The sequence below is a fragment of the Sebastes fasciatus genome, chromosome 10 (assembly GCF_043250625.1).
Source record: "Sebastes fasciatus isolate fSebFas1 chromosome 10, fSebFas1.pri, whole genome shotgun sequence".
Classification (NCBI taxonomy): domain Eukaryota; kingdom Metazoa; phylum Chordata; class Actinopteri; order Perciformes; family Sebastidae; genus Sebastes; species Sebastes fasciatus.
In genome coordinates, this window is record NC_133804.1 from 15,264,479 (window position 1) to 15,288,008 (window position 23,530).

Here is a 23,530-nt window from a genome sequence, read left to right on the forward strand (position 1 = left end):
TTCAGTCCTGATACTGATAGCGATACCTGGGCTTTGGATATCGGCCGATACCAAGTACCGATCCAATAAAAATTAAGGGTCTGTATGCCTCACTGTGTGGAAGTGACTGGGATCCGTCTTTTATGTGTAAGGCAACAACAGGCTGGACCTAAACATTGCTTTCCTAACAAATAAATACATAGATATACATTTACTGAAAAAATTTACACCAACAACTTGGTAAAAAAAATCTTCAAAATGAACAGGATTTACAATTGAAATGTAAACATTTTTAATGCAGCAACAAATTGGTCAAAACTTCAACAGGGATTAAAATGCCAGTATAAAATGTATATAGTATATAAACAGAATTTAATTGAATAGATCGGCCCCATTGTCACCGATATCCGATCCAGCTATTTGAGTCAGCCCGATATACGATCTGGTATTGGTGCATCCCTAATTATTGATAAACTTGCCAGTTAGATTTCTCATTTCTAAAATGTCAGAAAATAGTGAAAAATACAATTTTGCTTGGTTCTTGTGAAAAGTGTGTTATAATAAGTGCCTTATAATAATAATAACAGAACTAAAATTAGTCAATAATGAAACAAAGAAAATTAAATATAATTCACATGTATAAAAATAAAATGAAGCACTTTTGTGAGCATGTGTGTTTTCTTTGTAGTTCTGACACTGACCTGTAGACTAAAGGACGTTATAATAATAATAGAACTAAAATGAGTCAATAATGAAACAAAGAAAATTAAATATAATTGACATGTTGTATAAAAAATAAAATTAAGCTTGGTTCCAGTGAAAAGTGCGTTATAATAATGCGTTATAAGTACGTTAAGATAACAATAGAACTTAATTTTATGCACCAAATATTTGGAACAAGCTCCCAGAAACCTGCAGGACCGCTCCAACTCTGAGTTCTTTTAAATCAAAGCTTAAAACCTTCTTGTTTGCGGCTGCCTTTTAACAAATCAAATAATGATCTTATACTGCACTAACTTTTACTCTCGTGTGTTATATTCTATTTTAGCTTTGATCTTAGCTTTTATTTTTAGCTTGTTTTATTTTCTAATCTTTAATGTTTTTATAACTGTTTTAATTATGTCTTAATGTTCTTTTGCAATTTGTCGCAATGTTCTTGAATGTTTATGTAAAGCACTTTGAATTGCCCTGTTGCTGAAATGTGCTATCAGAATCAGAATCAGAATTGTGTTTATTGCCAGGTGTAAGAGATTTACACTAGGAATTTGCTTTGGTTATGTTGGTGCAAGTCAAACAGTATAATAACAAAATAGATAAAAACGTTAGAATAAAATAGAATTAAAAAAAATGTAAATTTTAAGAATATACAATACACAAAATAAGCAATAAACAAAAATAAATATACAAATAAATATACAAATATATTTATATATACAAATTATACAAATAAAGCTGCTTTGCCTTGCCTAAAATGACTCAATAATGAAAAAAAGAAAATTAAATATAATTCACATGTTAATTTTATAAAAATAAAATGAAGCAGTTTCGTGAGCATGTGTGTTTTTTTTTGTAGTTCCGACCCTGACCTCTAGACTAAAAGGACTACAACTCCCAGACCTGGAGGAGGGGCCCTTTACGTCACGTCGAAGCTCACGAGCCTCGCACCGCAAACAGCAGCAGCTGGTGCAGCCGAGGAGGACGTTACTTTGTTACCAGGAGCTACCGGAGAGAGAGAGAGACAGAAAAAACCTCTCGGAAGAAAAGTGTAAACAGTTTGGGGGTAAAACGGCGCAACCAGACGCCTGTTGCCGGGATTTAGCTGGTGGGCTGCTGGCTGCTTGTTTCTATCAACTTACCAGCGGATTTGAAGGCTGTGTTTTCACCCAGAAACAGAGGTTATTTTCTGTGAAAGTTGAAGCCGAAGAGGAGTTGTGTGGTTCAGGATGTCGGACTGAGACAAAGGGGTCTGGGTCTGGGGGGCATTCCCGTCTAAAGCGGTGAGTAGGACACATGTAATATAATATAACCAGGGGAAAGTTCACCAGGTTAGCTGCCGTGTTGGACACATCAACCGTGTTTTGTAGTTTCATCGCAGCGTGTTTGTTTGTTATAAACCGATATATAACTTGTGTAGCTCCTCACTGTTTGGCCGCTGACTCGTGGTGCTACAGACTGATGCACTGTGTGAATGATAAACTACAGATTATGAGGGTTATTTCTGGTTTATACGTGAGAAACGTGTGAGATATTACACCAGTGAAAGGCTGCTTTGATTCATTTGACCTACAGCGTGGTCGAGCAGGCATTTAAACTGAAGCCATTTAAATACCCGAGCAGAGAAAATGGCCTATATGCAGGGAGAGAGACCTCTGCTATGGGATTAGCAAGGTGGTCACAAACTTTATAGCTACACCACTCTATTTCTTAACAAAATCACATTTATTTTTTCAATGGCTTTATATTATTTGGTCGTACAAACACAAGCATTTAGTTGATTACATTGAGTGAGAAAATAACTTTAATTAAACTTCACCCTGTCTTGTATAAGATGTTTTTCTCTAACAGTCTTTTACTCATGGATGTTATGTCTGTGGATATGTGTGATTTTGTTGTCTGCTCTGTTTTATGTCTTTAAAGTACTTTGGTCAGAAACTGGCCTATGCAGGGAGAGAGACCTCTGCTATGGGATTAGCAAGGTGGTCACAAACTTTATAGCTACACCACTCTATTTCTTAACAAATCACTTTATTTTCCATACAAACACAAGTTGATTAAATCCTATTATTAATTTGAGTGAGAACATTTGTAGAATAACTTTAATTAAACTTGTCTTGTATCAGATGTTTTTCTCTAACAGTCTTTTACTCATGGATTGCTATGGGGTGTTCACAAACTTTATAGCTAAACCACTGTTATTTCTCTACAAATCACTTTTTACATGGCTTTATTTTCCCTACAAACACAAGCATTTTAGTTGATTAAATCCTATTATTAATTTGAGTGAAAATTTGTAGAATAACTTTATTTTATATAAATAATAACACATTTTTTATTTTTATTTAACCAGGTTAGTCCCATTGAGATTAAGAACCTCTTTTCCAAGGGAGACCTGGCCAAGACAGTCAGCAGCAAGAACACAAAGTTGCAGACACAGACACAAATAGAGATAAAATACAATTCACAAACACTAAAAGCACTAAAATTTGCATTAAAAGAGAACTATCTAAAGACAAATGGGGGGACAAAAAGGAACTTTTCTGGGAGTCAGCTGTACAACAAGGGGGCTAAAAACATTGGCATGCCATAGAGTCTGCTTTAATTAAACTTCACCCTCTCTTGTATCAGATGTTTTTCCTCTATATAAAACTATATTTTCCAGTTATTCTCGTCAGTCTCAGCCCAGCCCCCACAGTGAACTAATTTTGGACATGTGTGTCTCTCAGCAGGTAAAACTTGATCCTTGAAGTCCCCTCTGGATGGGAAAGATGGAGAGGGAGTTGCAATGGTGGAAAGGACAGCTAGCTGCAGATATCCATCAGTCGCTCCGCATCAAGGTGAGTCTGTTGTTACTGAGCAATGCTTCTTTTAGATGGGGATCTGTTGTTTTGTTGACAGTGTAAGCTGAAAACTGTTTTGCTGTTTAACAAAGCCTGATATTTACATTGGAAAAACGTTACAACCAGTAAGTCTGTCTAGCTTTTTCATTCAATCAAAAGAAAATGAAACAGCAGCAATTCTGATAATATATTAATCATTTAAGTAGCTTAATTCACAAACTGTTTCATTCTTCTAAAATGTGAATATTTTCTGTTTTTTTTCTTAATCCTATCATAACAAATTAAACATCTTTGGGTTTTTGACAAAACAAGTCATTTAAATAGAACTTGTGATGGGACATTTGTTTTTACAATTTTGAGGCATTTTAAAAACCAAACGATTTATCAAGAATATAATTAGTAGATTTGTCAATAATGAAACTAATCATTAGTTGCGGCCTTTTTGAAGCCAAATAATTGATTGATAGAAAGTGGAGAGAAATTGTATTTGTCACTATTTTCTGACATTTTAGAAATGAGAAAACTAACTGGCAAGTTAATCAATAATTAGGGATGCACCGATACCGGATCGTATATCGGGCTGACTCAAATAACTGGATCAGCTATCGGTGACAATGGGGCTATTCAATTCAGTTCTATGTTTATATACTATATACATTATATACTGGAATTTAAATTCCCGTTTAAGTTTTGACCAATTTGTTGCTGCATTAAAAAGGTTTACACCTGAATTGTAATTTCTGTTAATTTTGAAGATTGTTTACCAAGTTGCTCGTACATGATTTTATTTTAATAATAAATAACAAATCACAAAATGTATATCCATCTATTTATTGGTTACATTTAGCTTTACAAAGTTAGGAAAGCGATGTTTAACCTTAAGCCTGATGCCTTACACATACAAGAATGAGCCCAGTCACTTCCACACAGTGAGTCATGCAGCTTATTAATTAAACACTGGTATCTAATCGGTGCTTGGTATCGGCAGATACCCAAAGCCCAAGTATCGCTATCGTTGCTGAAAAAGTCAGATCGGTGCATCCCTATCGATGATGAATATAAGAATTATTTGCAGCCCTACAAATACGACAGCCTGAACCAGTAGGCCTGTGTTGATATTCCACAGCAGCATCTTAGCATATTATACACCGCACAATGTATTGAAAGTTGGAAAGAAAATATAATTACATGGCCCTGTTGTCTATTTAAAAATGATCTAAATTAGATTACATGGAGGAGTTAAGGCCCATTAATTGAAAATGTCTTAATTAACCTCGAAGCGTGATCATATTTCTTCCCATGTGTCACTTTAATGGAGACATCTGTCACTCGACTAGCATCTTCGGGCTGCGACTCTGCTGCCAGCTTCACGCTGAGGGAGATGAATACAGATCAGGTTTTAGATATCAGGTGCCTGAACGTACCAGAGATTGTGGTCCTGTGTATCAGATTGTGGATCAGATGTTTGTGAGCCCTATGTACTGTGTATGATTCATTCATTTACACACAGTTTACTCATGCAGGGCAGTCTGACTCAGAGTGAGACATCAATTAGGCTGAGAATCTGCACGCAGAGCTGGAAACTAAACAACACACCCACTCGTTTCTCATATACTATAATGAGAGAGAGAGAGAGATAGTCAGTCTAATGTTAGGTTTGATTGCCCTATATCAGCATTTTGGTAAAATCCCAAGCAACAGGCCCACGACGTAAATGCTGCTAAGTCACGTATGGTGAATCGAGAAATGACTAGAAAAGGTTATGAAAAGATTAGAGTTGATGGCTTTATTTAGGCACCTGTATCAAACAACATACTCTATATTTGTCTCTGTGTATAGACCATTTAAGAACTGCGTTTTTCCAGCTTCTCTATCTTTTGATTCTGTCACGATTAAGGGGCTGCAACTATCGATTGTTTTCATTATCGATTTAATTCACTCGATTACTCAATAAGTCGTTCTCGTTTCATACTGTACATATACTTTTTAAGACAATCTTTTCATTCCTCAGAAGAATAAAGGCTGGATTTTTCTCCGCTATGAGCTTACCGTACATTTACTTCTCATCATAACAGCAGTGTCCTGGCACTAACGACTGAAACATTTGTATTTAAGGACCTATAAATTTGAAAGCTCTCAGACCCCATACTGGCCTTATTATTTATAACTATATATTTATAACAAACAATTTGATAATCACATAATCATTTAAGTCATTTGTCAAGTAAAAATTGCCAAACACTTGAATGTTTCCTGCTTCGCAAATGTGAAGATTTCCTGCATTTCTCTTATCTACAACTATCTGCAACGAATTGTTTTCATTAATCGATTTATCATTTGGTCGATAAAACCTCAGAAATCAGTGAAAAATCACAAAATCCTTAAGGGGACGACGTCATGTTTTGTCTGACCAGCCCAATATGTATATATTATAATGTAAGATCAAGAAAAGCTGCATATGAAAACCTGGAGTCATTAAATATTTGGCATTGTTGCTTGAAAAATGACTTGCGTGATTGATCAATTATTAGAATAGTTGACAATTACATTTTTTCCCGATCGATTAATCGACTATTGTCGCAGCTCTACAAAAAAACAACAATCTGAAGGGTCACTTTCGAATGAATTAAACAATTAATCTGAAAAACAGTCAACAGTTTAATTGAAAATTTAAATAATGATCAGTTGCCGCCCAAATATTTTTCTCTTTTAAGATATCTAAATAGACCAGATTGCTTTACATTTTAATAAAAATGCTTTACAGTGTTCGAAAACTTCTGAGAACTGGATGTTTTCAGATGTGGGTAAGCTGAAAGCACGGTAAAATTTGTGAGGGAAAGGAATGGCGAAATGAGTATCAGAGCTGTGTGTAAAAAGGCCTTCACACAGCGTTCAGATTTCCTGCATGGCGCCTGCTCCCCCACAGTCTCATCCAGCCTTAATGACGTTTGCTGCAGTGGTAATGCCCTGATGTGGGAGATAGCTGTGGTGTGTAGCATGTGGCAAATTATCAGACATGCAAATCAGGCGGAGGCAGCTGTGGAATCCTTAATTATGGTGCGGGTCCCCCACAAAGGCACCTTCTCCACCCCACACAGACCCCCCCGGAGCCCCTCCAGACTCCAGCACCCCCCACCCTTCACATCCACCCCCATTCTCCTGCTGCCCTTGTACCCCCAGACAGACAGATGGACCAGAGGCAGAGGCTGAAGCAGTGGGAGGATTGGGTGGTATGGTCGGTTGTGGCACTGGGTGTTAGATATGTGGATTCGGGAGGGGGGTACTGTTTATTTTTAGATTCCATTGAATTGTCACTATGAGCATTGTTGTTGTTTTAGTTCAGCTCAAAATAAATAATTGATATTTTGTGTAAAGCTGACAGCGTCGGTACAATTTGTCCTCACGGCAAATTGTGTTATTTTTAAGTATTGACTGTAGCATGAGTTCCTTTTGAAATATGAAGCTTTAAAACCACTGTTTGAGCTAGCCTCAAGTCAGGGATGTTCCTAAACAACAGTCCTGACATGATGTGGATGTTTTCTGTATTTCTCCTCATGTAAAGACCCCTCGCTGTTTGAATTTAAGAAGATTAATCTACCAATCCTCAATCTCCTATTAAATCCAACTCAAAAGCCCTTGTTTTTAACTCCGATTCACAGAGCGCAAAAACATTTTTGAAAAACAAAAACAATTTTTGACATAAGCAGCTTAAATACAGAGAAAGAATGTGCCGTGAGTTAGTATATCCAGTTCTAAATGTTTATTGTTTCTTCTCTGAGGCACATTTTGAAACTGGAGCCTTTAGCTTTCCTGTTTTCTGTGGCTGATTGTAAAGATACCCGAGGCTGATTGAATGCTAATGCCCCCGAGTATCTTCCTCCCACTTTGAAACACATGCAGCTAATTGAACATGAATAGGAGATGTGCAAGGGGTGAAACCTAATCCTATCTACTACTCAACCTCTACTGGAGGAACCATGCCGCCCCCCCCCACCCCCCAACCACACACACAATCACCCTCAGCCCATTGCTCCGAGACCCCTGCAATGACCCAAATTAGCTCCTCTTCTCTGCAGCGACGGTGAATTAAATGAAATTGAAATGAGGCTGAAACATAATCAAGAATTTCTGACGGTAAATGGAGTTTTATTCTTTGAGTATTTTAGACACAGCAGCTCTCCTGACAGCAGTTAAACCCAGTCAGCAGGGGACATGCATGGCTCACTATTATGCATATTTTTTTTTTTTACAACCCCCGCGTCTCTCCAGCGCTTCCTCCTGCCCACCCTGCCTCTCTCACCCCCCTTTCATCCATTTTCTCTTCCCCCTCTCCAGGAGCTGAAGCTACCGGTCTACCGAGCCCACTCTCCGCAGATTGGCATGCGGCGGTACTTTGCAGACTTGTTGGCCATCCTGAGCAATCGCTACCAGCTATGTCCTACAGCACGTCACCTAGCCGTCTACCTGCTGGACTTGTTCATGGACCACTACGACGTGGCCGTCAAGCAGCTCTATGTCATCGCCCTCTCCTGTCTGCTTCTAGCTAGTAAGTCCGGTTTCCACCTCCTCCCCTAAATCCAGCTACATAGTTTTTTGCTTGACAAGAAGGAAAATGAAGAGTTGGTCATTAAATAAATGTTCCCAAGACTCACATGTGTTTAAATTGATGTATTGAAAACTTTATTGTTTTAATCTAAACCTAAATCTACTACAGAGGTAACTTTACTAAGATTAATGAAAAGCATTGTATTTTGACTTTTTCTCTAAATGCAGAAGAGCTTATTTTTTGTCCTAAGAGAGAGACTATGTCTGTGGTTTATGCACAGATGGCACAAGGTGAAACACTTCCTGCAACAAGGCTAATTTGAGTCATGCTCAAGAGACCACGGGGGTATTTTTTCTTCCAGCTCCACTGATAGCCTGTGTCGACAGTTTACTGTAGCTGCAATGTTGGTTTGAAAAACAATGTTTCCATTGTGGTAGGATGAGTGTACCATTGTTTTAGGAGAAACTGTTGGGGATTATGCTCATGTATACAGAACATCTCGTATGTCTTTGATCCTGGCTGCAATAACATGTCTGGGGCTGTTACTTTAGTCCCATCCAGTCAGTTTGAGATGAACCAGTATCACACCTGCCAAGGTCAAAATGTCCTCTAATGAAAGGTGTGATTTCTTTTCTCCTTTTTTTACTGTCTGTCTTTGAAAACATGTGATTTGTTGCAGAGGACAGCCTACCCACAATCCTCAGATTTATAGGAAGAGCATTTTGTCTTCAGGCTACTTTTTCTCTGCGATCAGCCTGTTTTCATACTAGGGCTGCAACTAACAATTATTTTCACTGTCGATTAATCTATCGGTTATTAATCGATTAGTTGTTTGGTCTAGAGAATGTCAGAAAATGGTGAAAAATGTTGATCAGTGTTTCCCAAAGCCCAAGATGACGTCCTCAAATGTCTTCTTTCGTTCACAACTCAAAGATATTCAGTTTACTTTCATAGAGGAGTAAAGAAACCAGAAAATATTCACATTTAAGAAGCTGGAATCAGGATTTAGACTTTTTTTCTTAAAAAAATACTCAAACCAATTAATCTATTATCAAAGTATTAAGTGATTAATTTAATATTTGACTACAAATCGATTACTCGTTTAATCGTTGCAGCTCTTTTTCATACATGAAGTAATTAGTATTAATTGATGGTAATAAGAATTCTATATTTTTCTTATTGCCAACAATGACTTGATCCTGCTAACAGCTATTTCCTGTGTAGCCAAAGCCTGAGCTAGTTTATTCCTCTGTGGCATGCAGCTCCATTGTTGTCCAGAGCTATGAAAAACACATGAATGTGTCGCAACATTTTACTGGGTGACATGTTCCGCCATTATGATGAACATGGGCTCTGTAGTTTATTTTGACTCGTTCGCTTACAAACTGTCTTGCTGCCGTAAGTACTAACCTGAGCACCACATGTGGGTTAATCCACGGCTGAAAATGGTCCCAGACAAATTTCCTCCTGTTTGAGTGAGCTTTGAGCTGGCAGAATAGAGAGTTGGAACGTATTGAGAGACGGACTAAGGAAATAGGATTTGTTAACAAAAAATATAAATAACAGTAGCATTATCCTTTAAATTGGTGTCTGACTGAAGACATAATTGGTTGATTGCACTGTGCAGATTTAAAATGATCAAGTTAAAGCTTTAAATACATACATATTTCTTCTTCACTAGACTGATGACTGGTTGATGTTATTCTTTACTCGTAGTTGCTTCCTTTCCCAAGCCTTGAGTGTTTCTACAGAAGTGATGATGATAACTACAGTAGTAACCAACAAGCTTCTCTGCTGTGAAATATAAAACAGTGGCTTTGTGTGTTTGGTGTAATGCAGGTATGTTAATCATTCTTCCCCTGCTGATGCATGGTGCAGGTTGTGTGGTAGTTATTAGTGTCTCTGTGTCTGTCTTGTGATTAACAGACTGTGAGGTTTTCTGTACATTAGTGCAGCCCTTGGCATCATGGGTAATTAGACTAATGATGCCGTCAAAGTGGGAGTCTGGAATAGGGCCCGCTCACTTGGGAGGGCTCTGTGTATGCGTGTGTGTGTGTGTATCCGTAGTCGCACACAGGCCATCTTTGCAATCAGAGTAGTCTCTGTGGTGGGATGAATTTGAATATGAGACTTGAAAGAGGTTTTATTTAAAAGCAATCTCATGAGATTCCAAGAATAGCTTTTGAGAGTTTGCTCATGGAGTGATATAAATATTATCAAGCCAACCTGGACAGAGGTGCTTCGTCTGTTCTCTAATAGATTAATCTGGTTTTCTATTGAATCTTTTGATTGTGGCTCTCAGTTAGTCAGGCTCTCTTCTCTCTGCTCTCCTGCCTCTGACTCCTCCAGGGCTCTAGGGAGCCTCAGCCATGATTGATGAAGGCTTGAAAGGGCGTTTGATTCAAAGTTGTCTTGGGTTTTTATCTGTCCTGAGGTGCTTTGGAATCTGGCCTAGTTATTGAACGGCCTCCCCAGGTCCCACTGCCTGCCTTTGACAGGCACATACATTGTCTTTCTTTAAAATTTTCTAGCTTCCACACTCGGTTAATTAATCGCTACCTCTTTTGTGCCTCTCAGCAGTCAATGCTTAATCCTGTTACTCTATTGTGTGTGTGTTTTGTGGGTGCATGTGTTTGTTCATGGATGAGCTCTCCTGCATTTGCAGGAGTGAGATTATGGTCCGCTTTTTCAGTGTTATTGGCTGTTGGAAGCTTATTTAGAGACCTCACCTCATTCCAGAGAATCCAATTACTCCAAGAAACCGAAATCCTGGGGAATATATTGTGAATTTCAGTGAAGGCTATGTGAATACACTGCATATTACCATTTAAAAATCAGCCCACATCCTTAAAGTTAAGATTCTATTGTGTTACATTCCATGAAGTCCTGCAGTGATCACATCAGTCTTCCTGGCACATCCTGGTCCCTGAAGTCAGAGCTCTGCATACTGCAGCTATTTGTTATGGTAAATGACATCATGGACGTGCCTCTGCTGCCAGCTAGTATACATTGTTACAATGTTTTACTCTTTAATTATATATATATTTTGTTTAAGTTTGTTGTTTAGCTCTTGATTATGATCATTTAATTCTTGGTGTATTTATTTCTGCAAGTTATTGTTTAAACTAGATTTAATTAATTTTGTTCAGTAAACCTGATTCAGTGAAAGGTCTCTAAACAAACAAAAAAAAGAGCATCCTGTGGAACGCACAAGAAGCTCGGTCATATTGACTACACACTGCACTTAGATGGGCCTCGGAGCCCCAGGGTGGGGAGGAACTGTGTGCTGAGGGGCACCTGCCATATGCTCTCCGAGTCAGGCCTCAAACAAAAGCCCGTCAATGCGAGCAGGACAGCCAGCCAGGCAGCCAGACCCTTCCCAGAGAGGGGGAGGGGAGCAGAGGCTGAGGGGTGGAGGTTGTTGTGTGTGCAGGCTTGTGTGGTAGAGATTTGCTGTAAGCTAACATTGCTAAATGGGGAGATGGTCGCTGTGGCAACCTTGTGATGAATCTATGATATATATATTTATATTTTTTGCGATCATCTAATTAAGATTCACATTAATCCAGTAGAGAATTTCCCATTGAAAGGGCACTGCTTTACTGCCACATAACCATTTAACCGACTGGGCTCTGGTGGTGTCCTTTTACCTTTGGCTGCCGGCTCTGTTTCCTCTTCATTCTCTCACCTTGTCAGGGACATGCAGAGCGAGCCAGTCCTGGGACGGGGAGGCCAGTAAAAGCAGCCCCACGTCCCTGGGGGGTTGGGAAATGAGTGGAGCGGTACTTCAAAGGCAGGTCGGCTGCTGATGTTAAACAGGATAGAAAGGGAGGGAGAGGTGGTGGCCTGCAAAATGGGACATGTTAGAACTGAACCACCCAGCAGGGTGCCCTGAAATGTAGATTAATAGGGAACCCACTTCCCCCGTTATCCCCCTCTCAGAGGTTTGACAATAATTCTGATTGAGCTGTGGAGCTCTCATAATTAAAGAAATTATGTAGAGATGTACAGATGGGTTTGAAAAAGTTAATATTATTCATTACCATCAGATGCTACCAAAGCACCAGTTCACCTTTATGTTCATGTGAGCGCTCGTGTGTAATTGTAATCCACAAATGAAGTCATATTTCGTGTTTTGTTGTGCAAGGCCTGAGGCTCTGTTTGCCCACACACTCCCTGTGTCAGCCAGCCCTCATTACCCATACGGCAAGGCGCTATACACCCCCAGTCAATGGATACCCCCCAAAACACACCACACATACTCACACACGCATACATACTCAGGGCTGGGTTTTCTAAGATTCTCCTTGGTCACCCAGGCATTAGCATCAGGGGTCAAGGGTCGGCCCGGGCCTACATTGTGTTAACTGCCGGGGCCAGGGGTGGCAACACGGAGATTCTGTGATGGAGCTGCGACCAATTTCACACTCCCAATGAAAGATGAACCAGCAAATAAAAGGAGTTTAAACAGCAGAGGAAATTCCTCCATGGCTGTCAAGTCGAGGAGAAAAAGAAGTAGAGAAGGAGGAAGAAAATTAAGTTTGTTTTTTTTCACTGAAAGATCCCATTGTGTAGGATTTCGGGGGATCTATTGGCAGAAACGGAATATAATTTTCATAACTATGTTTAGTGTATAATCACCTGAAGCTACGAATCCTTGTGTTTTCATTAGGTCAGAATGAGCCCTTCATATCTACATAGGGAGTGGGTCCTCTTCACGGAGTCCGCCATGTTGCACCACCATGTTTCTACACTGACAGACAAGACAAGAGAGGGCCTTTTATGTTTTTACTCTATCTGAAGGCCACCGTAGTTCTCCGACCCGCTTGGAAAGGGAGGGGTATTCAGTTGCACACTGGTCCTTTAACTATTTATTAGCAAGATAGTATCAACATTAAGTGATGGGCAGTATGTAACGTAAGAAAACAGTTTGAAAAATACACGTGTTTTTTATTTTCACGTATTGGATTAATTTGTAGCTCCACTACAATGTGCCTGTTTGGAGTCTTGTATGATGTCAATTTTCCTCCGTTTTTCTTCCAGTTGTGCTTCTTTTAGTCTCAAGATATGTGTTGACTTTTTCCACATCTATATTGGATTTAGATTTCTTCAGCAATTACTAGCCACTGGTGCTGTGTTGCAGGGTGATAGTCAAAACTGTGTGAAAGCCTAAAATTGATTGTGGTTAACTTACATTTCTGTGAGAGGAACTATTTTGAGGAGTGATCAGAATAGACTAGAATTACATGATTTCTGCTACAGAAACAGAGGGCTTTGTCTCTGCGTGAGGATACAGCTCTCAGGTTTCCTAACCGCCCCTAGCACTCTATGCCCCTCCCAACCTCCACCTCTTTCCCAAAACAGCACACCTGGGAGGAGGCCCTGCATCCTGGCCTTACCTCTCCCTGACCCATGACCTCTAACTTCTCCCTGTTTACTTGACCCTTTCTCATCATCACCATCACCTGTGTGTGTGCCCTGTAGTTGCAATCTATGGAAAGGTACTTGGTGTAGATGAAAAAGAAGGCTGTTTTTATTTTTCCTTCATCAGTATCTCCCTTCCCTGCTCGCTGACTTAAGATAGGATCATTGAGCCGCCTGCATTCCAGGTAGGCTGAACTCACAGGAGAGGAATGCACCGTCTCTCTTGAGGCCACATTCACACTGACAACAGTAGAACAGTGCAGGGGGGCTGCATTGGTGTTGTTGCTACAAGGTATCAGTGAGAAGATTACGCACAAATCAGGAAATCCAGTTTAATGGCTTTTCAAACACTGATCCACTGAATGAGGGTTTATATTTGTTTTGAGATGGGATTGTACAAATGGTAAAATAGCATTATACTACAAGGTATTCAGAGTGGTATGAGCACTTTAATGTTTTTGGTTGACCAGTGCAGTATGTTGGTGGATTAGGCTGGGTACTGAACGAAAGTACTTAGTCTGTAACAGGAAGTATTGAAAACTATCAAGTAGGGCTGTCAATCGATTAAAATATTTGATTGCGATTTATTCGCATGATGTCCATAGTTAATAGTGTTTAATCCTTTATCTGTTTAAAATGTACCTTAAAGGGAGATTTGTTAAGTGTTTAATACTCTTATCAACATGGGAGTGAGCAAATATTCTTGCTTCATAAAAATGTATGTATATATTTATTATTGGAAATTGATTAACGACACAAAACAATGACAGATATTGTCCAGAAATCCTCACAGGTACTGCATAAAAAATATGCTCACATCATAACATGGCAAACTGAAGCCCAACAGGCACCAACAGCTGTTGGTGTGTCAGTGTGCTGCTGTACTTCACCCCTTTGAAAATGGCCATGCCGGTTTTTCCTTGCAAAAAAATTGCGTAAATTTGGAGGGTTATTTTCCTGTAGAAAAACATGTTTATGCCCCTCAAACCTAAGTATGGAATAGTATTATTTATTACATATTTGCACAAGAGATGAGACGATTAGTGGATTATAGGATCTACAGAAGATTAATCACCAGCAATTTTGATGATTGATACTTACTGTTTAAGTTTTTTTTTTAAGCCAAAATATATTCTTTCAGTTTCTCAAATGTGAATAGGTGCCTTTCTTCTTTCTGTCCGCTACGATAGTAAGTTTGGGTTTTGGAGTGTTCTAATGACAAAACAAGTAATATGAAGACGTCACCTCACCTTGGGCTCTGGGAAAATGTGATGAGTAGTTTTCACTATTTCTTCACAATTAAGACCAAACAAGGAATCGATCAAATTAGAAAATAATTGACAGATCAATGCATAATGTACATTATATAATAGTTAGTTATCTGACGTTGGGTTGTGCTGCAGATAAAGTGGAACTAGAATCAACTTGTCTGCCTTACTGCCCTGTGTTTTTTGCTGTGGCAGCACCCCATGCTGTGCCAACTCATTGAAATGAATGAGACCGCTGTTTTGTCATACAGGAGTCACTTCTTTTTACAGTAAGTCAAACCAGTTTGTGGCTCTAATCATACTGTACTTCTGCAGGTCTGTGCTTTGTTTTATTTGTTTTCAAAGCTTTTGGGCATCCTATGTCTCTCATATGCCCAGTCACCCATAGTAGTAAACCGGAGGAGTAATCACAGAGCACAATGAGGAGATTGACTTGCTGTGTCTCTCTTAAGATCAAAGAGGCTGGGGTTGTGTGGAGATTGGGGGCATTGATGGCTTTTTATGGCAGTGTCTGTGTGGACATAGCAGTCTAGCAGCAGACGGAGGCCTGATCCAGAGGATATGAGGGTGAGAGAATGGGGCAAGTGTGGACTGGGCTGTGGAACGAGCCCTGGTGGGTGTAATCAGCCCTGTTTCACAGTGCTTCCTGTTCTGCTGGAGAGATCCCATTATTGCCTCTCTGCTAATTACCCCTCTGGCCTGTTGAGCTGCCTTTCCCCCACATCCCTCCTCTCATGCTCTCTCAACCATTCCCTCTCTCTTCCTCTCTCCTGCCTTGCTTAATGGTGGGTCGCAACATGAGTGGTAAAACTCACACTCGGCAGGAAGAACCACCACTCACTGAGACGTGGGTATAAAGAGGTAAACGAGGTCTATGAAAGGCACCGCAGACAATTGTTGCTCGGAGTATCCACTTTTAAACACAGCTCGGAAAGCCAATAAAGCCTTATTTTTAATGTTTGGTTGCCATGGTTTCAGATTACAGGCCAAGATTTACCCCAACAGAAGGGTTGTTGTATTCCCAACTGAATGCATATTTTGACAAAGCTGATACATAATTTAATAATCCTACCCGGTGGATATAATGCCAAGTAGTTCTGCAACAGCGGGTAAGTGGCACTTTGTCAGCAGGCAGTAGTCATTGTTGGTGTGTTTATATGAATTGTTAAGGCCCTACTTTGCTGTTGCAAATGTATTTTTGTAATCAGGTTTAAATACTTTGAGAATTATTTGCTTCTTTTGTACTTGGTCTCATGCTATCCATACTTTCCACACATAATTCTGGGTAGAGCTAGACAAATCCCAGAGCTAGAGTTCAATCAGTCGGGCCAATATATTGATCAATATCATCTTACTTCAGATATATCACTATCGGCATATATGCTGTGATAAATAACAAGAAGTAGCCGCACAGAAATGCCAAAGATATGTTTCAGGTCATTTATAAACTGTTGGCATCACATAGTTTGTCCACCAGACAGCACTGATATGTTTGTTTTTCAAATGTAAAATGTCCCAGTCAACATACATATCAATAAAAGAATGGATCTTTATCAAAGGTAAAACAACTTTACCTTTACCTGATTAGCATTTATGAACTGTATATGAACATTTAATAAATGGTTTGTACTGGAATTTCTAACTTCGATACAATACAATACCTTGAAAAATATCTATATTCAATACCATTTTCGATATCACTGGGGACATTTGACAACATTGACAGCATAACATTTTAGATTTTTATTAAAAGATAAATAGCAGTATGTGTGTCATCTCGCTATTGGAGAGAAGAGAGAGCAGAAAGCGCAGCTGGTACTCGTGTATCGATACTGCGGAAAAGGAATATTGAAACTGTTTCAAGCATTCAGTATCTGTATGTATTTATATGTCGATATTTCTGACAACACTGTAACACCCTACAATGTAGCTGTAAGCAGATATGAGGATGTTGTAAAGTGTTAATTAATTTACAGTATTTGTCAGCAAATAACACACTGTATTTTACTTTGTCAATTCATTATCTGTTTACACACGAGCCTTCACTTATGGGTGCCCACATGAGGAGTTATACTTTAATAAACACGTATGTATTGACTTATCTGCTTACTACTACATTGTTGTGTTTTAATAAACCATTTATTTAATGTTTATATACTGTTGCTGAATGCTAAACATGTTACTTTATCAAAAATGATTGTCAAGCGTTTTATCCAAAAAATGACCAAATGCCTGTATATCATTATTGTGTTCTCAAATATTGATATAAGCCTAAAAAATCCAGTAACGACCGAGCTATAATGTTCAGTTTCAATGTCAGTCTACAATGTCTTCCTGCTTGAAGCTGTGTGTAGCTAAGGCTCATGCTTCAGAGGGAAGCCTGTATCAGAGTAACCTGACACCTCCTCGCCCTCATTCTTTAAGTTTGAGCAGAGGAGGCCGGTTGGACCCTCGGATTAAAGGCAGAGTCACCCCTCTCCATTGGTCCCCCAGACCCCAGAGGCCTCGGGGCTGTTGCCATGGAAAGGAGGTTGTCTTGGGATGGGGAGGGGGCTCACCGTAATGGCACCGCTGTAATGTCTTTGAGGATCAGGAGTGAGTGAGTGAGAGGGACAGAAATATCAGGGATCGAGCTGACTGTGTTTTTCATAGAAAGTGTTATAATCCACAGTAAGTGTCCCACACTCTGCAAGCCTTTAGTGATGTTTAGTGTAGTAGCTCAGCTTTATAGCCAGATGTTCAGTAATAGTCAGCTTAATTGCTAATGCTTAGCAGGCACTTGTTAGGCTTTGTGGAAGTTTGAGTAAAGGCTCTTTAGGGCTGGCCATAAACCTCCTCCATGTGGCTACAGATGAGAATATATTCATTTTAATACTGAAAGAAAGCAAAGATTTATCATCTGAACAAGACACCATTTTCTGTTGAAATGTTCATTCCTCCTTTTTTTAAAGCTAGTTGGTTTTGATGAAGATATAATGACCCTTGAAAGATATTAAGATCTACAGGTAGTTGTCAAATTTGCTTATTGCTATAATTGCTAGTAAGTGTGACCTCTATGATCTCCAAAAAAACATCTTATCAATAAATTGGCTGCAACTAATATTTTCATTATCGCTTAATCAATTGATTACTTTTTTTTACATTAATTGTGTATAAAATGTCAAATAGTGAAAAATGTCTGTCACGATTTCGCAGAGCCCGAGGGGATGGGTTCACATTATTTTTTTTGTTTGACCAACAGTCTTAAACCTCAAAATTTTTTAACTTTTTAAAGATGTAAAACAGAGAAAAGATGTTCTCACATTCGAGGAGCTGGAATGTGTGCAATTTTTTGCTTGATAATTGACCTAAATGATAAATTGATTATCAGAATTGTTGCAGACTAATTTCCTACTGGTCAATTGTCAGATTGTTGTTTTAGCTCTGCAAATAACAACATCTTCATGGGTATGGGTAGTCTGTCTTTCTGAGGTGACCCACCTTGTCACCACAAACTGTCAGTTTATATATGAATTGCACCAAACAACTGATCAGTAACCTCACTGCATCTCTTCATTTCTTTCCAGGTAAATTTGAGGAGAAGGAGGACCGGGTTCCCAAACTGGAGCAGCTCAACTCTCTGGGCTTCATGTGCAGCCTGAACCTGGTTCTCAACAAGAAGGATCTGATCAAAATGGAGCTTCTGCTGCTCGAGACCTTTGGCTGGAATCTGTGCATGCCCACACCCGCCCACTTTATTGACTACTACCTCCATGCCTCGGTGCAGGAGGGCGACCTATACAACGGCTGGCCCCTCTCCTCCCTCTCCAAGACCAAGGCGTTCATGGACAAATACACTCACTACTTTCTGGAAGTCTCGCTGCAAGGTGGGTTAAGAGGAGGAACGCGGAACTGGACTTTTGCTTTGAGCTGTCGGACATGAATTTATTATCTTGTAGTGTAAGTTTAATGAAATATTTTATGAAATTCTTGTCTCTGGGTTCTTCTAGATCACGCCTTCCTGAGTTTCCGACCATCCCAGGTTGCTGCTGCGTGTGTGGCAGCATCTCGTATTTGCCTTCAGATTTCCCCAAGCTGGACGACTGCTCTGCATCTGCTAACAGGCTACACCTGGGACCACCTCACCCAGTGCATTGAGCTCATGCTGCTGTAAGGGACACACACACACACACACACACACACACACACACACACACACTTGAACACAAAGTAGAGAAATAAGGTCTAACAGAAAGCGAGGCTGGCACACAAGCCTCTTAAAGTGTAGTGGGCAACTCAAAACAAGGTAGATGACATTGAGGCCCCCATCTCTCTATATTTTTGGTTGCCATGGTTTTTGGATTATAAAATGCCTGTTGCTTAAACCAGTACAGGCTTATAATGTTATTTGAATCTGATGAAGCCTGTAGATCTGATAATCCTAGCTGATAGCCTCAGTGCTGTGTTGTTTAACAACTGTAATTAAGTTGCACATTTCTTGGTGAGCGGCTGTGTGTGTTTATTTGTGTGCGTAATTGTTTGCACATGTTCACACTAATTGTGGGGAAAAAAGCCCTGCTAATGGATTTATCTGAACAGACAGTTTTTTCCTCAGGTATGCACACACTTTGCTCTCTCTCTGCAATGCAAGGATGGTTTTAGTTCTTATTTAGTTGCCTACATATTTGTTGAATCATCTTTTTTTTTATGTGTGCCTTTCCTTTCCACAGTGCTCATGACAATGACGTTAAGGAGGCCAACAAGACCAAATCCACTCCTCCTCACCGGCCCTCCTCTCTGCAGTCTCAGCCCCAGACCTCTCACCTCTCTCCAATGTCAGCCATCCAGAGACCAGCCTCTTCCTCCTCCTCCTCCACCTCCTCCACACCACAGCTGCTCTTTCAGCCGGACGGCTTCCCCCACCTTTCCCAGCATTCCCCGTCCCTGTCCCAGCTGCAGGCGCTAGCCGACTCCCAGGTGTTGGGGCCTGTGGTGAACGTGTCTCAGGACTTCCTTCAGAGCCACAGGATGGGTCTCCTAACTGGGGCTCCTTCCATGACTCCTGTGGGTGGATTCCCCTCCTACCCAAGCCTGACCTCGGGTCTCCAGCCGGGGCCCCGCGCGCTGCCGCTCCAGGGCCCCATTTCTGTGCAGATGGCCCTCGCTGCAGAGCCGCGCCACTGTCTGAGCATGGCCTACAGCGGGGGCTACCTGGGGGCTCATCACACTTTCACAGCGGGCTGCTTTGACAGGTGACGCCAGGAGACGGAGAGGGAACACAAACCCCTGCGGGAGTGCACCGCTATGCTTCCGACCCAGTTCCCTACCCCGAAATATCCTTTCACAGACCTCCTCTCTCTCTCCGTCAGCTCCGCAACACCTTCAGCTCGTCCAACTCCCCCGTCCCTCACACAGAGACGCCTCAAACGCAAGCAGAGGTCCAAAGGCAAGACGGACCCGGTGGAAGTCATCACACTGACGTGACAAATGCTCCACCACCTTGAAATACTGAGGCATTGCAAAAAAATGCTGTTGCCATATTCTGAACTGGTTTTCTAAATCTGTGTTATTATGAGACTGTCATCACTGTGAATGAGACGCAAGCAGCAGTGTGATCTAACACCCACCTCATTCAGTGCCTGTTCTCAGTCGTGTGATAGCTGAGCCAATTTTAGAAGTGCACAGAACACAAAGTATCTGTGATAAGGATATCTTGCTGCTTGACATGATTTTTTTTTTAAAATTCTAATCCCAAAAATTGAACACATTTTAGAGAGGAAAAATTGGCTGGTGTTTATTCTTGAGCCATCATTTGAGAGAGAGAGAGAGAGAGAAAAGAAGGAAATAGAGGCTTGTTGCTGACTTTGGTTTGTGTCAGCGAACATTGATATTGAACTGCTGTAGTCTCTGTTGGAGGTGAAGGGCCCCTCTGGGAATCCCTCGCCACATAAGCCCTCAGATGGGACGAAGAATCCAGTGCTTTGAGCACAGCAGGTGAAGTCCGCAGCTGGAACACGCCTGCAGTGTTTAGTTTTTTCGTTCCTCCTCCTCTCTGTCCTCGACACCTCTTCTCTCCCATCTCCAAAGTCCAGCCTTGTGGCAGAGCCCTCACACACACACCCAGGTGAAAATGTGTCTCTCTGGCAGCTGCAGGCTTTGTCATACTAAAGTTTTAATCTCAGTGTCTCCGGCACCACTCAAAGAATTTAACACAAACTGATGTGACTGGACCAGCATGGTGAAGGAGACGTGGACGTAGTTAGTGTATTGTACATATGAATTGCTGCTGCCTTCTTATGAACTGTTGGTTCTGTGTCTGTGTTAATGACTCCAATGTTTACATGAACCACTAAGTATCAGGGACTTGAACAAGATTACTTGAATATGATGCCATTGAAACATGCCATAGCTTTTATTTATGACGACTCATTTATTTCTTTCTATTTCATTTTTTGTTTGATATAGCGTAGCTTTTTATTCCAACTTAGAAACACACCATTGATTAATTATAGTTTTCTTTGTACTTGTCCATAGAAACTGTTTATTCAGGCTCAGGTTTCAAGGCTGAAACTAGCAGCCTTCCCATTATTCTGTGCTATTTATGCTTTAAAGTGGATGCTATTGCAGCATCCGTGGGGGCTGGAATATTCCCCTTCTTCATCACTGGACTATACTCTGCTGACAAGTCAGTAACTGAATCTGTTTGCATCGTAGTGGAGCAACCTCGTGGTCACTGGTTTCACACAACATCTGTGGGCAGTCGGCGGTAATTGCTTCCCAGATTTCTAAAGCTGCAATCCCCAATCTTCCACTTCCTGTTAACGTATAAACACATCCAGATTCCCAGTGTCGGTCACAAGGGTTGCCCACTGGTTACCAGGGTGATACCTTAAATGACATCTGGGATGTTGTTGACTAAATTGTGACTGAATTAGGGATGATACAAATTGATTATTTTCTTTATTAATGGTTTTGTCAAAAAAAATGACATGCCTTAAAAAAATCCCAAATCCCAAAATATTCAGTTCATTATCAATTATAATGAAGAAAAGTATCAAATTCTCACATTTGAGAAGCTGGAAGCAGAGAATTTGGGGCATTTTTACTTGAAAAATGACTAAAACGATTGCTTTTCTGTTACTCGACTGAGTTAATCTACTAAACCCTCGCAGCTCTACTGTGGATCTAAACTTCTGGGACGACGTCGACTGAATCAAAACTGTTTTGCTGTCGACACTGGACATCTCACCATGTCATGCCTTGTCCTCAGCAGTTTGTGAACCTTAAATTCATAGTCAGACTTGTGCATTTCTCAGCTAACACTACATGAAGCCTTCTGAAACTGCAGACTATAATAATCATAAACCATCAAACCTTTTACAGCAAGACATCTGTTTGTTCCCCCACCACTGAAAGGACACATTAATGTGCTTTCTTTCCAGTGATACGAACTATGATACTATGCCTTTTGTTTTAACCCTTTCATGTACAGTTTTGTTATATTTTTTACATTCCTTTTAAGTGTATTTTAGTTAAACCTTTTTTTGTGATGAATGCCGTTGGTGTGAACTAGATTTTTCTGTTTTTAGAGTTCAACTTGCTCTTTTTCCTCATAATTCATGAGCAACTTCTCACTGAGGTGTCAAAGGTGCAATACGTTGTTTTATTCTGTTTAAACTGACCACAGCCATCACTGTCTCGTGTACACCACTGGTTCATCTTTTGTAACTTATTTTTGATAATTGTGTGATGTGACTTGCTGTAGCTTGGTCTCCTCTAGAGGGCAGTGGGCTCTGAACACAATGAATATGTTGCATATTGCAGCCTCCTCCTTTGAGTGATAGATATTACTGAATGCTTTTGTCTTTTAGCTAGAAAAAGATGCATTTTTTCCCCCTCTGGTGAAAGGTGCTGACGTCACTCACACCAAACAACACTTTGTCTAATGTGATAGTAATGAAACCACAAAACTTCCAATTTATATTTTTGTATTATTTTGTACCGATTTGTAGTCTCGGTTTACGTGACACCGAATGATAGAAGGAATTCCTTTATCATGACGTGCCACGGGAAAAAATAAACACACAAGTGAACTGAGTTTGTGAGGGGTGTGTTTCTTCTGAGGGAGCATGCGGCTGAAGGGCCCGCAGCTTTTAGGGAAACGATGGTTTCCACTGCATCGCTCCGATCGGTTCAAAAGGGGAAGACAATGCAGCAGCTCCAGTGATGAGCCCTGCAGGCTTTACACACAATCCTCCAGCTGTGACCACATGCTGTCAATGCAACACATTAAACAGTATAGCACTAAACTAAAGCCAGTGGTGAGCTGTAACTAAGTACATTTACTCAAACACTGTGCTTAAATACTATTTCCGTTTTCTTCTGCGTTATACTTCTTCTCCGCTACATTTCAGAGAGAATATAATACTTTTTACGCCCCTACATTTACCTGTAGTTAACTTTTACTTTGCAGATTAATTTTGACATACAAAACATATGAGGATTTTATAAAATATAGGGCTGCAATTTAATATTATTTTCATTGTTGATTAATCTGTTGATCATTTCCTCGATTAATGGATTAGTTGTCTGGTCTATTAAATGTCAGAAAATGTTGATCAGTGTTTCCCAAAGCCCAAGATGACGTCCTTGAATGTCTTGTTTTGCCCACAACTCAAAGATATTCAGATTACTGTCATAGAGGAGTAAAGAAACCAGAAAATATTCACATTTAAGAAGCTGGAATCGGAGAATTTAGCTTAATTGATTATCAAAAT

The 23,530-nt window shown here is 40.2% G+C and overlaps 1 protein-coding gene across 2 annotated transcripts; it reads left to right on the forward strand.

Moving 5' to 3' along the window:
• The first annotated feature begins 1,609 nt into the window (after positions 1-1,609).
• On the forward strand, positions 1,610-22,850 carry ccnjl (cyclin J-like). 2 transcript variants are annotated; one of them, XM_074648434.1, is made up of 6 exons: positions 1,610-1,976; positions 3,426-3,533; positions 7,872-8,082; positions 18,341-18,640; positions 18,764-18,923; positions 19,484-22,850. In XM_074648434.1, the coding sequence occupies exons 2-6, from the start codon at positions 3,456-3,458 to the stop codon at positions 20,007-20,009; spliced, it is 1,275 nt and encodes a 424-aa protein (XP_074504535.1). In that variant the 5' UTR covers positions 1,610-1,976; positions 3,426-3,455; the 3' UTR covers positions 20,010-22,850. The 2 variants fall into 2 exon arrangements, with proteins under 2 accessions (XP_074504535.1, XP_074504534.1); XM_074648433.1 differs by having other exon boundaries at positions 1,611-1,976; positions 3,423-3,533.
• Positions 22,851-23,530: the final 680 nt, after the last annotated feature.

Bases quoted from the DNA above. Each gene is read 5' to 3' on its own strand.
- ccnjl (XM_074648434.1), top strand. From the start codon at position 3,456: ATGGGAAAGATGGAGAGGGAGTTGCAATGGTGGAAAGGACAGCTAGCT. The intron at 3,534-7,871 runs GTGAGTCTGTTG...CCCCCTCTCCAG, and splicing joins ATCAGTCGCTCCGCATCAAG to GAGCTGAAGCTACCGGTCTA. The intron at 8,083-18,340 runs GTAAGTCCGGTT...ATTTCTTTCCAG, and splicing joins CTCCTGTCTGCTTCTAGCTA to GTAAATTTGAGGAGAAGGAG.